This window comes from Equus przewalskii, chromosome X, assembly GCF_037783145.1.
Source record: "Equus przewalskii isolate Varuska chromosome X, EquPr2, whole genome shotgun sequence".
NCBI classification, from domain to species: domain Eukaryota; kingdom Metazoa; phylum Chordata; class Mammalia; order Perissodactyla; family Equidae; genus Equus; species Equus przewalskii.
Window position 1 is genome coordinate 16,785,556 of NC_091863.1, and position 14,677 is coordinate 16,800,232.

Here is a 14,677-nt window from a genome sequence, read left to right on the forward strand (position 1 = left end):
TTTTTTCTCATTGAGGAATATGGTGCCTCCACATTAATTTTTAAATATAATCATCTCTTAGCTTTGGTTTTAAACTGTCCCCTTAATGAATTCTTGCCTGGGAGCCAGTACCTTGACCTCCATGTCTCTATTAGTTAAATTTTCTAAATTCTGTGGGTAAATCTAGAATCTGTCATTTATGTTTGTGATTGTCCTTCAAAGAACCTTCCCTTTGGGTCAATAAATCAATGCCAAGGACATGCAAGATTTTGCCATCTGAACTATTTGTCATAAAAACTACAGTAATATTCTGAAAATTCAACCACTGTCAAATATTTGTGGCCTTAACCCATATAGTTTGGTAGATATTACATGCTTAGAGAACGAGGTATAGAATAAGCCAGCTCTGTCTCTTTTGTCACATCTTTATGAAAGTTAGCTTAACTGTTGCGCAGAAGGGATCGACAGCCACTAGAATGGGCTTTACTTAATTTGGTGAAGCACAAGGTCATTCTTACAGGGATGAGCTTCACATGTTCTTTAAAAATACACTTAGCAATATTGGTTGATTCATGCAAGCTGTCCTTTTAAAAGAAGGGCTTTTTCCTCACTAAAAACAATTTTTTCCATCAAAGAAATTGTTATTTTGCCTAAAAGAAAACAAACAAATTACTTCTAATTATGAAAAGAGTAGTTGATTACAGTGACAAGTAAAAGCCAGCTTTTAAAATCTTACGCTTTTTTTCTGATATAACAAACTGCCCTCTCCCCAGTTTTACAATGCTAGACATAGCTAGTTAACTCATATAAAAGCATGAATTAAGAGAGCTAATATTTAATTATAAAACAATTCAAATTACAGTGTAAACTCCTGAATACATAATCATCTTTGGCATAAAACCTACAAACATTAAACCCATCTACATTAAACCCATTAAAAATTTAATTGTCAACTTACATATAAATAAGTGGTTCCTTACAGTGCACTAGTAAATTAGTATTCAGAAAATATTCCCATGTCTCAATGCAAATGTTAATTGCCCTTCATGACAAGAATAGTGCTCCACGTACGTGACGCCATTATCCTGGAAGCCTTAGCGGGTGTACAAGAACGAATGCCTCTCACATTTGACTGGTGACTAATGCTACTATGTCCAGCCTTCTCTCCCCCTTGTGACTTAGCCTTTCCTAGTCTTCTGTGCTCAACCACCCAGCTGTGTTGTGGAAGGAACAACTGTTTCCATGAGGACATTGTCCAATTTTAAAAGAGCACAGTTCCCTTCCAAAACATGTACCAAAACTCGTTATCCTTGTTGGCTTGGTTCTTCAAGAACCCAGTTGGTATACTCGTTTTGTTTTGTTTTCATTTTTTACTCTCCTTCAACATTGTCATTGCAGAGGTGGGGAAATGGGGAGGACACCAGAATGAAATTATAGGTCGCCAAGTTTGTATTCCGCTCTCCTTAATTTTCACCAAAGAAACGTGAATGAAATTACATGATAGACTGTCATAAAAATTACACCATCCCCTGATAGGGAGCCCTCTTTGGAGTATTTCATGTGTAAAGTAGAGAAAACCATCATTCAGTTTAAACATTGGATGCATGAGGCCAGGTAGACGACTGGGAAATGCAAACGAGAGTGAGGTGTAAACGCTGAGGGAAAGTCACAGTCTAGGTCTCTGAAGGAGGGTACACATGGGGCCACTGAGGTACAGGAAGCAAAAACATTGGAATTTCTCCTCAGGTTTTATATCTCATCCTTTCGAATTTCTTTTATGTGTTTGTTTTATAACATGCATATCTATTAATATAGAGTAATACATGTATATAAGTTATGAATAACAGAAGTATTTTAACTGGTAAGGGTGCACAATCAAAAAAGTTTGGAAAACACTAAGCATGAGTGTAAGGAAATCTGTCAACCAAAGACCTTTTAGTATTTGAGAAATGCATTATCATTCTTGCCGTTTGCAAGAAAGTTCCCACAAACTTATTTTGCATTAGCTCATCTTTTCTTTGAGCTTTATCACTACCTGGAGGTCATATGCAACCTGAAAGAACCAAACAATGAACTGTTGGGCTGCTCACCACTTTCCTAGAGTCACAGTATTTCTTAGTGTAGCTAGAAGAGCAATGAGACAATAAAAAGGATCTTCTTTCACCCCTGCCACGTATGACACAGCCAGAAATGACCCTCCCTTGGCACAAAATACAAGTTAATTCGTCAGTAACTTCATTGTAATCCTCAAATCTATCAGTCAATGAAATTTTATATGGGAAAGAACCTTATATGTTCTCAATGAAATTTTATATAGGAAAGAACTTGATATGTTCTCTTTAATAAAATTGGAATAGAAAAGTTTGCCATCTGACACAGGACTAAGTGACATGTTGTAAATATAAATATAATTTGGGAGGGAATTTATTCCTGCATAGCCCTAGAATTCCTGAATAAATTAAATACAAATTAAAATTTCATTGTAGCAGTGATACACCTCCTCATTAGGAGTCGTGGAAGGTTCCTATGTATGTCCTGTGGTTTGCATGTGGTCTTCTACACTTTGCCAACTTTCAGAAAACATTCATTCAAATTGCAAAAGAGCCGGTTTTCAGCCAGTGCTCCAGTGGCTGAACTGGCACGTTGAAAGAAAGTCAATCAGGAAGCAGAGCTCACCAAGTGCTTGCCTCCTCTTCCAAAGCAAGCCTCTTCTAGAAGAAGAAAAGCAAGGGTTTTAAAAAGAGAAACCAGAAGAAAAGTGAGAAGGAGACGAAGAAGAAGAGGGCAAAAAGAGAAGAAAATAAAGGTGCTTTCATATTTTCAGTTGCAACAGTAGCCCAATTGACTTAATTGGTATTCATTTGAGAAAAAAAAACAAGGAAACCAATTGAAAATTATAAAAGAAAATAAAGGTCTGTTTTTGTCTTGAATGTTGAGTTCTGTGTTGTTTTGACTGTTGAGCACAGTGAATCAGATTTAGAATGTGACTCTGCCCCTCACCCCCTCCTTTGAAAATAGAAAGGCTCTTTGTCTAGTCTTATAATGTTAAGTAATTGGTGGCATTTTGTGGTAGCCTGGCATCTCAATCCTTCATCCTTCCTCATCCCACTGCTGTGTCTTGTGGTGTTGCATATGTGTATGATGTGTAGTGATGGGGGAGGGGGCTTTACTTATCTCTGCTAGGAGCCACACTATTCCATTACTATACTTGGAAATGTTTCTGTGTTCCGTCTCATTGTGATTCCTTGTTCAAATGTGCTGCCCAGAGATAAATCCATGCTCAATTCTTCTTACAGCTATCAAACCAGATTCTTTGTAGAACTATGTTGTCCTTTGGTTGAATGCTTTTTTCCTCCTTAACGGCAAGAAGGGAAAAAATAACTTTCAGTTTTTATTTTATTTAATAGCTGTGTTTGTCACTTTTTTTAGTAAATCTTTACTTATCCTTCTTAAAGTAAAACTACATTGAAATTTTATAAAAAATCAATCATCTGGCCCAGTATTCCACAAACTTTAAGAACTGGGGAGAAAGAAAATTGGGTAAGAACTTTTTTTAACAAAATATATACTCCTCACAGTGTTAGGTAATATGGAAGAAGGTTATCTTAAAATAAAAATTTACTATGTAAAAATACTTCTACCTCTCCCTTAGATCCTAACGCTAGAATCTGAGTCCCTTTTTTTCCTTCCCCTTCTTTCAAGAACTGAAAAACTAATAATACATTAGGCCACCTGATACCTAAACTACTATAATTCACATCAGTTAGGCCTCCCATTTCTCTCCTACCCTCTGCTCTATGAAATTACATCTAGCTTTAGATGCAGTCTTGCCTTGAGGCAAAAAGGATGATAACTAGTAAATAATTCCTCGGGCTCCTTTCCTGGCCTATGATTTTATGAAATGGAATTATGCTGTTCAAATGGATCCTTGTTTACAACTCCATTTAGTTACTCTGAATGACCTTATGATTTTGTGCCTTCCTGGCTCCAAACCATTCTCAGTTAAAATTCCCTATCTCATTTCAGTCTTGCTCTTAACCCACAAAGCAGTTTCTCCTTTTTACAGTCCTCCTTCCACCCATCTCTCAAAATCCTCTAGGTGTTGCAAACATTCAAGGATGAGCCAGCAGAGAATTAAAAAGCTGTTATTTAAATGGATTTCTGTATTTTTAGATTATACTTCTAACTTAGCTATATGATTAGGAAGTTAAAATTCGTTATAGAGGAATTAGTGATAGCATGTGTTGATGATAACAAGGAACTTTCTAATGGAAGGACTCAATAATCATACCTACCATTAGTTGCTAACCTCAGCAGCAGAGCCAAAAATTGAATATGAAACTTAAATGAAGCTACTTTTTAATCCTAAAAGTGATCCCTTCAAGTTAAGGTAATGTGTTTGTTGGCTTTTCAAAAAGTTTTTAGAATGCTGCATTTTAAGGGAGTCTAACAAATTCATTAACACCTACTGTTAAATACACAATTCAAATGATTACTGACAAAATTAGGAGTATAGAATTCTTGTTAAAATCATGGATTTGGGAGCCAGACTGCCCACTTGAAATTCTGGCTCCACTGCTTACTAAGTGTGACCTTGAGCAAGGTACTTCCCTGCTATAAAATGAAAATCAAATAAATCTACTCTTAGTACTGTTGTGAGGATTAAATGAGATCATGAACGTTAAGTATTTACCCTACTGCCTGGCACATATAAATGTTAACTACTCATTACCAATTAGGGAGTCTTTTTTTTTTTTTTTTTTTTTTGACTAAGTCAGAAAGCCTAAAATATTCACATAGACTGTGGTGGAATGAAAAACATTCCATATTTACTCCTTGGGCCAATATAATTAGTATTTCTCAAAAAGGACTCTGGCTCTCTATGAAAGGAAATGTGATATAGCCCTAATCCTATCTACCACTCCAAGCAAAATCGGAGTTCATCTTTGTTTATCATTGTTGAGAAAGATATGACATCAGTAGTCAGGCAATTAAAGAACAAGATGAGAGTTTGATTTGTTCAAATAGATGTAAGATCCTTTCCTGAACCAGTCTCTAATTTTTTTTCTCAAAAAGATTTAATTGCGGTATTTTCTTCCCAGGTCTTACAAATGCTAAGTAGCTTCTTTTAGTACATGCCAGCTTTGCATATAAACATCCCCATAGTTCATTTTAATTAAAGCATTATTGATGATAATTTACGATCATTTACTATATTTACAATGTGGCAGGCATTACTATGGCAGTCACATGAAACCTAATAATCCTCTATGGCACACTACTGGAAGATTTTTATAATCAAATATACTCCAATGAATGCCATTTCATCTTATGAAGTCTGGAAAACTGTAAAAAGCAGTTCAGTATTGCTAAATCAGGAGAGTTCTATTAATCAGCACTTCTATGCTTATCAGTATAATGATAGGGGATATTCATTAAAGTTTTAAAATATTAAATTATGTGCAGGATTGTGTCTGTGTTGTGTACCTTTTGTATTCTAATTCTTTGAACTTAATGGACTCAGGAATGTACGGTGATTTGCTATTCAGAGAATATTTTATTAAAGCATCCTACTATTTGACCATTCTAAAACAATTGGCTGCCTGTAGCTAATCTTACTCAATATAACTAGCAGCTGTGGGTTTGTTTGGGGTTTTTTTTTTTGTTGTTTTAATGTAATAGATTGTTTTCCCAGTCCTTCATTATCCTGTTTTCAGATGGTTTTGATTTTTTTTTTAGTAGGTTTTTGGAGTGTCAAATAACTTTATTACACTGGATTCATTTTTCTCTTTTTTTGGACATTACAGGTGAAAGTAGGGAAGAAAAGTTAGGAGACTCATTGCAAGATTTATACAGGGCATTGGAGCAAGCCAGTCTGTCACCGCTGGGAGAACATCGCATTTCAACCAAGATGGAATACAAGCTATCATTTATAAAGAGATGTAATGATCCTGTGATGAATGAAAAACTACACAGGCTGAGAATTCTCAAAAGCACTTTAAAGGTAAGATATGAAATGGAAAGAGAAATTCCTTTCAAGAGATTCATTCCTCAACTCAGAATGGATTACCAGATTCTCTAGGTAAAGAAATACAAAATGGGGGCAAGGGACAGGTAGACAGGAAGAACCTGAAGCTGAGCCGTTCGGCTACAGAATAATATGTGTATTGGTAAAGAGGAAATAATCTTAACTTTTCATTAACACCTCAAAGCACTGACTAAATGTTATGTGACTTAGTTCTAGGAGAAAACAGGATGTAATTAAATTTTTTTTCCAAAAATGCAAGGCTGGTGCTATTCCTCAGTCTTTCATTTTCCTAAGATGAATATGCCATATAGTATAATTAATATAGTTATCAAAAGAACACAGCATGCAACAGAATACAATAGTGGCTGCTAATAGGGTCTGAGATACTTTGTGAATATTTCCTTCAGCACATTTGGAGTGAGGCCACAGTAATTCATGTTCCATGTAGAAATTTTATAATTCTTGTTTACGCTATCAGTTCCGAACTCACATATTATTTTCTTATTATACATTTCCATGAGTGCTCACATTGTCTCCAGTCTTCCTATTATGCCAGCCCCAGACTGGGGAGGAGAGGGGAGCAGAAAGGCAGGAGGTTGAAGAAGGAAGCAGAAAAGTGAGCCCCCTCAGTGTGTGTGGGTGAGGGGGAGAGGGCTTGCCACACAAACTCTCCCTAAGCAGGCCCTGCATCCTTAAACAATCAAAAACAGGAAAGAACTGTCATACAGAGTATGTTACGCAGTCATTTTGGGAAACAAAAGGTCAAAGGGCTCCTTTGGGAAATATTTCTGATCCATAGTATGCTGCTGAGGTTTTGTGGTTTTGAAACATAGGTGAGTACCAAAGAGAGAAACAAAATAGAAAAGCATGATTTGGAAAAATTTCCAATAGCAGAGTCAGTTAGCTTTCAGTTGGTGTTCATGCAAATTAATGGGACAACTTAATGGCCTTTTGGTAACTAAGACTAGAATGTTTAAAAGAGCTATAATATTCATAAGAATAATTATTCCAGTGACCAACCCTACTCCAAAGATCTCCTCACTCTCTCACCTTACAGAGCCCCACCTCCCCCCACCCTCACTCAGGTCGAAACTGCCTGGTTATGAAAGCAGGCAGGCATTTTGAAGCAGGTCAGGCTCAAGTATTTTAGAGACTTGCTCCTGTCCCTCTCTCTCAGCCCCACAACCCTGTCTTTCATGCTCTGTAGATTCCCCAAAAGCATTTTCTTCCAGTAGCAAAGAATATGAGCTCCTGCCGATGTTCAGTTCAATAAGTATTGATGAATCACCAGGTATGTGACACTGTGCTCCACTCTCTGTGACAAACAAAGAGGACGAAAAGTCACTATAAAGAAATTCCCCTCGTTGGTGAAATTAATTACAGAGCCTTATGCTTTTTAGCCTGGGAAATTGATAGAGAATGAAAATCTCCCATTAGGGAAGGACAATCGCCCAAGCAACCATGGATGCATATATAGTTCCTGGAATTGTAACAGGACCCTCAGCAAGCACAAGGCCATTCAGAACATCCTCAGTCCCAGCCCCACTGTCTCTGTCTGGTCCCAAGGACCAGAACAACTGCTTAGGCACGTTACTGTCTTTCCCTCCCAACTCTGGCTTGCCCGGAATTGTGCCTTCCCACTTCCTGCAGAACGTTCCCTAAACTTCCTGCCCCTTCCTTGGGCCCATAAAAGATAGGACTGAGCTTTTCAGACTGTCTTACGCTCTCCGCCACGCCGCCGTCCCACCTGGGAGACTCACTCCTCCAACAGGCGATAGCTGTGCTGTGGTGAGTTATCCCATAAGCAAGTTCACTCTTCAGCCGACCTCCAGCGTGGAAGGGAGGGATATTTTGTATTGCAGGCCTCCGGTGCTGCAGGAAGGGAGCCATAACGTTCACACAGCAAGAATTATGTGTTTATGCTGACAGGAGGGCCATTGCTCTCTCTCATGCAAGCATGAGGAGCTAACCATCTAGCAGGACAGATGAAACAGTGCAAAAGTAACTCAAGAGATAGAATGTGGTAAGTCCACTCAATGGCAGTGATAGTGTTATGGGGACATAAATGAGAGAGGAAACATTTTTCCCAATCCTTAAAGGAAGGCTTCATGAAATGAGAGGAATTTGAACTGAATCTTTAAAGAATGACGCAGGAAAGTTTCCATAGGCAGAGATGGGAAACAGGACAGGCCAAGAGAAAAAATAAACCACACAGAGTGGGCAATATGAGGCATACCTTGGGTGTAGAAAAAAGTATACTGGAATTTGAGTCTAAATAGCTGAGTTTGAGTACACCAGAGCTGTTTCTTATGGGCTTCTTAATTTTTTGCCTATTAACTCTTTATTTTAAACTTGAATAAAAGTTTGTCTACATCTTAACTGTTGAATCCTTTTGCTTTTCAGGCCAGAGAAGGGGAAGTAGCCATTATTGATAAAGTCCTAGACAATCCAGACTTGACATCTAAAGAATTCCAACAATGGAAGCAGATGTACCTTGATCTTTTCTTGGATATCTGTCAAAACACCACCCCAAATGACCCATTAAGTATTTCTTCTGAAGTAGATGTAATCACTTCCTCTCTAACACACACTCATTCATACATTGAAACGCATGTGTAAGTGTATTCTGCCTTCTGGTACTTTGAACAAGTATATAAGGTAGTTTTTATATCAATGTGTGGGACACTTGACAAGCTATTCTTTAATGTTACCAAACTATATGAAACAAACCATATATGGTCATAATGCCAGTGTCTTTAAAGAGCATTTGTATATTTTATATGCAATTAGTGCTCAGCTTATGTTTACCATGTGCAAAATCAACTGTCTTCAATGACTTAAAATTAACTTTTGCAAACTCTGAAAACAGGTGGTCTTCAAGTAGTAAAACCACAAAAAGGCAGTTTTCTATCTAAGGTCATCTTTTCTCCCTTTAAGTTAATTTTATATAAACAAGAGTTCAAAAATAAATCACATTTTTTCAGGTGCAGACATCCTTGTGGGTGGGAAAGAATTTAAACCTTTTTTATATTTATTAAAATGTTCTAAGAATTTTCTTAAACATTGCACAAAGTTTAATGCTGTAGTTTTATTTTTGTGAAATGTAGATGCGCATACAAGAGTTAAGCAAAATAGAAGAGCATCAACATAAGAAAAGTTCAGGTATCTAATATTTGTCTTAATAGTCTATTAACTTGTGAAAGCTGGTTAATAGAAATACTATTCCAAATCTATGGGGACACTTAATGGTGTATCAGGGCAAAGCTTTGTAAGATGTTTTGTAACTGAGACCAAAATTGAAGATAGAGCTGCTTTATTTTCTTGGTTTAAATCTTCCTTTATTTTTGTAGTGATGAAATGCTGATTGTGTACAGAGGAATTTGAGAGTGGATTTTTTAAAACACACTTAATTCACCCGGAAAGGCAGCTAACAGATATATATATATATATAATTTCAGCCCAAAATCATGTTTTTAAACTTCGACTCTTAAAATACAAGGTAGAAACTGAAATGAATCAACTTTCCAGTTTCCAATTTTCCCCCAGTCCATTAATTAAACTTATATAGGTTATACTTCAGGCAGGGAAGTAAAATATGTTTAGTTACAGACCGATGTGTGTTATAATATAGAAAACAATGTTGAAAAATAAAAATGTACCTCTCTCCTGAGGAGCAAGAGGATCATGGTCATTCAGAGATCTGTTACATTGAACTGTATGAGAGAAACAATTTATAGAGGTTTTTTCCTAGCTTCATGAATTGTTCTATAGAGTGGATGAAGTCTATGAAAAAGTCCTCTTCATATATTTCCATTTATAAGCATCTCGTTTTTGAAAGTGATCACAGCATGATAATGACTGTGCTGCTTTTTAGTGTCTGGCTGCATAATGTACAAGTCACAATTTACTGGGGTTTTTTTAGGAGGAGGAAGGGACCCTCCTTTACTATCCTATATCCTAAAATCTACTTCTAATCAGCTTTATACTGTTGCCTGTACAGCTCAGTGAATGTACTTTCATCTCTAAGAGTTCAGATATATGCCAGTGAATATTTTTGCTGTAGAGGAGAAAGGAAAAACTCCACAGCGGGGATCTTTTTCTTTGCTTTTGAAACCACCATTGAATCACTATCGTTTTGCAGACTTTGCACAACTGTACAGGAGAGTGGCCTTTCTACAGCACATTTTCAGTAATCCTATATTTAGTTAAAATGGATGAGAAATCATGTATTAATGTTTGTATGGAATTTTGGGTCCAGTGTAATATTTTTATCATTTAAAAAAGTCTATTTGTAAAAACATTTATTTACTGCATGGATATTGACACATTAAATTTGTGGGGTTTTGTATATGTAAAAAAAACAGAAAACAAAAACCTCTTGTCCTGAAATGAAGTGTGCTTGTTACAGGTGTTAGACTTGTTGATGTTTACTAGACCTAATGTGTACATTCACTTAAAAATATCTGTACCTGATGGATGTGTCATGGATACAGTGGCCAGGTTGTGCCCTGTAAACAGTGAGCAGTTGATGGAGAGACTAGCTATGTTGCTACTAAGCAGCTTTTACTTTTGTAAAGTTGGCTCTGTTGTTTTAAATGGTAAAAATTAAACTAATGAATTTTAAAGACTCGTGGCTAGCCTAGCATGAAAGAAACCTTTTAACTATATATCTGTATATTTTATTGCATTAGTTTCAAATCTAGGAGAGAGGCAGCACTGTAAACTGAAGTCAAATAAATTCAGCTCTTAATGAATCTTTATAAAGCACCTACTTTATTCATGCACAGTCCTCACCACATTTCTTTGTGACCTAATCACACAGCCGCCATTCCCCCAGTGACCACTCCATTGCTGGTACAAGCCAGAAGCAGCACCTGTTCAGTGTATATAAGTACCTTCTCTGAGACCCCGCAAAATGAAGCTGGTTCCCCATTTATTAGACATGAACTTTAAAATTTCACCTACTCCTCTTTCCTTTCTCTGTGATTCTTTTGGGAATTGGGGGAGGGGGAGGAAAGAACTGCCAAAAATAAGTTAATTTTTTTTACAAATACAACCTACAGCATGTCTGCAGAATGAACATTTAAAGAGGATGCAAAAATAGGGTTTGGTTTTGTTTTTCTTAGATGTCCCACTTAACCAGAGGAGCTTGATTATTATGGAATAAGGCTTGCTGAAATAAAACTTAAAACCAACGAGCTGCCTAAAGCCAGGGCAAAAGTAGACCAGGGGTAAGTAAGGATGAGGGACAGAAAAACTTAACCTAGGCTACTCGCCCCCCCCAAAAAGGTGCTGTCTTAGAGATTTTTTTCCCTCTCAGTTCCATACTTATATTAAACCATCAGAGCAGAACTATAACCATGGTTCTGGAATTATAAAATCATAGTCTCCCTTACAATGATCTCATGCTGTTTAACCAAGGCACATTCTCTTCAGTACTTATTCAGATAATGCCATCTTCTACAACTATTTATTACAGTCTTTATAGCTAACAATTTTCTGGGTCTTATATGTAACTTCTTAGGGTATATTTTTTGGCCGTTTGTTTGTTTGGCACAAAAGTAATCACTATTTAGCACCTAGAGGGAAAATAGGGTCATATTTTATTTTCAAAAGCCCAGCATGAGAACTTTTAGAAATCCCCAGCTCACTGAAGCTGATTCATATATCCTTCTATTTGACCTCTCCTGTCTCCCATTCTCAGCTTAAGGGGAAATGTTCCCCTTTGGCCAAGCCCTTGTTTGCCTCCTTAACCTTCAGAAGCCACTCTGCTCCCAGAGTCCCATTCTTAGGAAAAGCTCACGTGTTGCTCTGAAAGCCTGGTCAAGCGCGACTTTCTCCTCCATGGTCCGGAGACTGCCCTAACCCATGAAACCCAACATTAAATCTGGCGCCCCTCCAGGCTCTCCCTCCCTCTCCTCGTCCCCTCCCTCGGCCAGCTGCAGCACTGCACACTGCAGGCCGCTCCAGGCCCAGGGCAGTGGGCAGCCGATGTCCTCCCAGCGGTCTAGGTCGAGGTCATAGCCCACTACGTTGCGGGTAGGCACCTGGCGCGACTCCCGCCACTTGAGGCCGCCCAGCAGCAGCACCGTCTCCTCCACCACCGCCAGCCCGTAGCAGAAGCGGTCGTAGGGCAGCGGCCGCAGCCGAGTCCACTGGTCCGCGCCGGGGTCGTAGCGCTCGATCTCGGAGAAGGGCTCGTAGCGCCCCAGAAAAGCGAACACCGCGCCACGCAGGGCCGCCATGTGGTGCCCGAAGCGGGCTGTGCTCATGGACGCCCTCTTACTCCACGCCCGCTCCCCGGGGCCCAGAGCGTACAAGTCCCGGAGGCTGCTCGCGCCGCCCTCGCCTCTCCCTGCCTTGCCCCCCGAGATGTACACGGTGCCGCGGTCCCCGACGGCCCCCGCGTGGCCATGGAGCGCCCGCGGCAGCGCCCCGGCCGCCGTCCAGCGGTCCCGGCGCAGGTCGTACATCTCCGCCGAGGCCAGCGCCTCGCCGTCCGCGCCCAGGCCCCCGACGGCCAGGAGCCCCTCGCCCACGGCGCCGCACCAGAAGTGGGCCCGCGCTTCCCGCATGGCGGGCACTGCTGTCCAAGCGTGGAAGCGCGGGTCGTAACGGTGCACTTGGGCTGAGACCGCCCGCGGGCTGTCGGCCAGGGGAGACGAGGCGCCGCCCGAGGGGCTCTCCCCGCCCAGGACGAACAGGAAGTTGCCGGCGGCGCACACGCTGTGCCCCAGGAGTGGTGCAGGCACTCGCGTGAGGCTGCGCCAGCGGTGGTTGTACACGTCGAAGGCCACCACGTCCTGGGTGAGCTCCCACTCCTCCTCCTCCTCCTCCTCCTCCTCCAGCTGCTCCTCTTCTTCCTCTTCCTCCTCCTCGGGCTCCGCCGCGGCTCCCCTTCCCCTGGCTGCCCCCCCTCGTGGGGCCGCGACCTCCTCCATCACCACCTCCGGCCCCCTGCGCCCCCCGACTAACAAGATACGGGTTTGGGGGCTCCGGACGCTGGTCTGCTCGCCCTGCACGAGCGGCTGGCGGGAGGGCGCCGTGTGGTAGTTGAGGGCCTGGATGATGAGGCCCTTGACGCGGGCGGGCAGCGCGATGCCGGAGCCCGAGTACACCCGCCGCAGCACGTCGGCGGGCACCAGGCCGAAGCGGACGCGCTCGAGCAGCGCGGCGCAGTGAGCCAGGCGTTCGGCCTTAGGCTCCTGCCGCAGCCAGGCCAGCGCCAAGCCCAGCAGCCGGGCCTCCGGCACCCGCGCCACGTCGGGGGCGCCCAGCACGGCCCTCAGCGACGCGGGGTTGAGTTCCAGCAGCCCCGCGGGGCCCGCGCCCCGCGCCAGCAGCTCCCTCAAGTAGCGCACGATGCAGCGCTCGGCGGCGCCCAGCGTGTGCACCAAGCCGAAGCGCGCCGCCACGTTGGCGGCGAAGCAGCAGTTCTCCGGGCCCAGCTGGCGCTCCAGGTAGCGGCCGCACAGCCCCAGGGCCTCGGTGACCTGCAGGTAGCTGGCGGCCTCCAGCGTGTCCTCCACGGTGTCCATGGAGAGTGGCAGCCAGGCGGTGTAGATGAAGTCCAGCAGGCGCTGCAGGCCGGCCGCCGACGGCACGTGCAGGTGGATCACGCTCGCTCGGGATTCCCGAGTGTGGCTCTTGAACAGGGCCCTGAAGTAGTCGCTGGAACACGCGAGCAGCGACCTGTGCGCCGGGAACTCGCTGCCCTCGGTCTCCAGCGTCACGTCGCACAAGAAGCCCTCGGCGCGCAGGGCCTGGTAGCCGGTGAGCAGCGCGCCGCCGTGAGCTTTGCAGTAAGACAGGAAGTAACTCATGATGCCCAGGGCGGGAAGCGGCCGGGCTGGGGCTGGGGCCAGCCGGGCGCGGCCGGAGGCATCCCGGGGCACGGCGCTCCCGGGCCCCCCGCTTGAGCCGCAGAGTCCCTAGCAAGGGCCCATTTTTGCCTGCTCAGCTTAAAGCCCAGGGCTCCTTCATCCAGGTGCGCAGATCTCCCCGTACCCCTCTCAGAGCAAACCCGGTCGCGGAACGGTTTCCAGAAGCCCCTAGTAGCGGAGAGCACGGAGTTTGGAGTCTTCCGGGGGGTGCAGGGTTTTGTTTCGGAGGCTGCCAGCGCGTTGCCCAAAGCCCCCTCCCCGGCCCAGTTTGGGAAACCCACACCTGCGCGCCAGGGGCCGAAGTGGCCGCGCACCATCACCTGGAAGGACCGAGCTGCGGGTGGACTGACTCAGGGGGTGCTGGATCTCCGACAGCCCAGATGCGCAGACGTGGCCCGGCTCGGGGCGTCCCGGGAGCGCGGGGCGAGGGCTCTGACCTCCCTGGGGTGGACGAAGAGGACGGGTTCTGCGGGCACCCGCTAGGGCGGGGGACGACTGGCTACGGGGCAGGGGGGAGGTGAGCTTGTTCCGCGCGGAGGATCAAATCAAAGCCTACGGGATTAAGGAGGGGGGGCGCGGGTCGGCTCGGCGGGTCGGAGGCGTGATTGGGCGCCGCACATAACATGCCGGTAGCTCACAGCGACAGGAATAGCGCGCCGCCTCGGCCTCCCTGGCGCGCCCCGGCTGCTGGCCGCGACCCGAGGCCAGGGGACCTGACTCCAGTGACCCGACAGGCCGCCGGTCACCAGGGGTCCCGGGAACCCGGCTGGGGATGCGGGGGAGCGCT

The 14,677-nt window shown here is 43.6% G+C and overlaps 2 protein-coding genes and 1 long non-coding RNA gene across 6 annotated transcripts in view; 1 reads left to right on the forward strand and 2 right to left on the reverse strand.

Moving 5' to 3' along the window:
• The window catches only part of LOC139080893 (uncharacterized), a 45,268-nt gene extending 44,172 nt beyond the window's left edge, over nt 1–1,096 (reverse strand). The window contains exon 1 of the long non-coding RNA XR_011535698.1: nt 938–1,096. This is a non-coding gene — a long non-coding RNA (uncharacterized lncRNA). The remainder of the gene's footprint in view (nt 1–937) is intronic.
• The window catches only part of CNKSR2 (connector enhancer of kinase suppressor of Ras 2), a 257,543-nt gene extending 246,782 nt beyond the window's left edge, over nt 1–10,761 (forward strand). For all 4 annotated transcript variants that reach the window (XM_070603410.1, XM_070603411.1, XM_070603408.1 and 1 more), the window contains 2 exons: nt 5,787–5,983; nt 8,411–10,761. In XM_070603410.1, coding sequence (XP_070459511.1) covers nt 5,787–5,983; nt 8,411–8,626 — 413 coding nt within the window. In that variant the 3' untranslated portion in view covers nt 8,627–10,761. The remainder of the gene's footprint in view (nt 1–5,786; nt 5,984–8,410) is intronic.
• Nucleotides 10,758–14,428, reverse strand: KLHL34 (kelch like family member 34). The gene has a single exon (XM_070603419.1). The coding sequence runs from the start codon at nt 13,828–13,830 to the stop codon at nt 11,869–11,871; it is 1,962 nt and encodes a 653-aa protein (XP_070459520.1). The 5' UTR covers nt 13,831–14,428; the 3' UTR covers nt 10,758–11,868.
• Between the last annotated feature and the right edge of the window lie 249 nt (nt 14,429–14,677).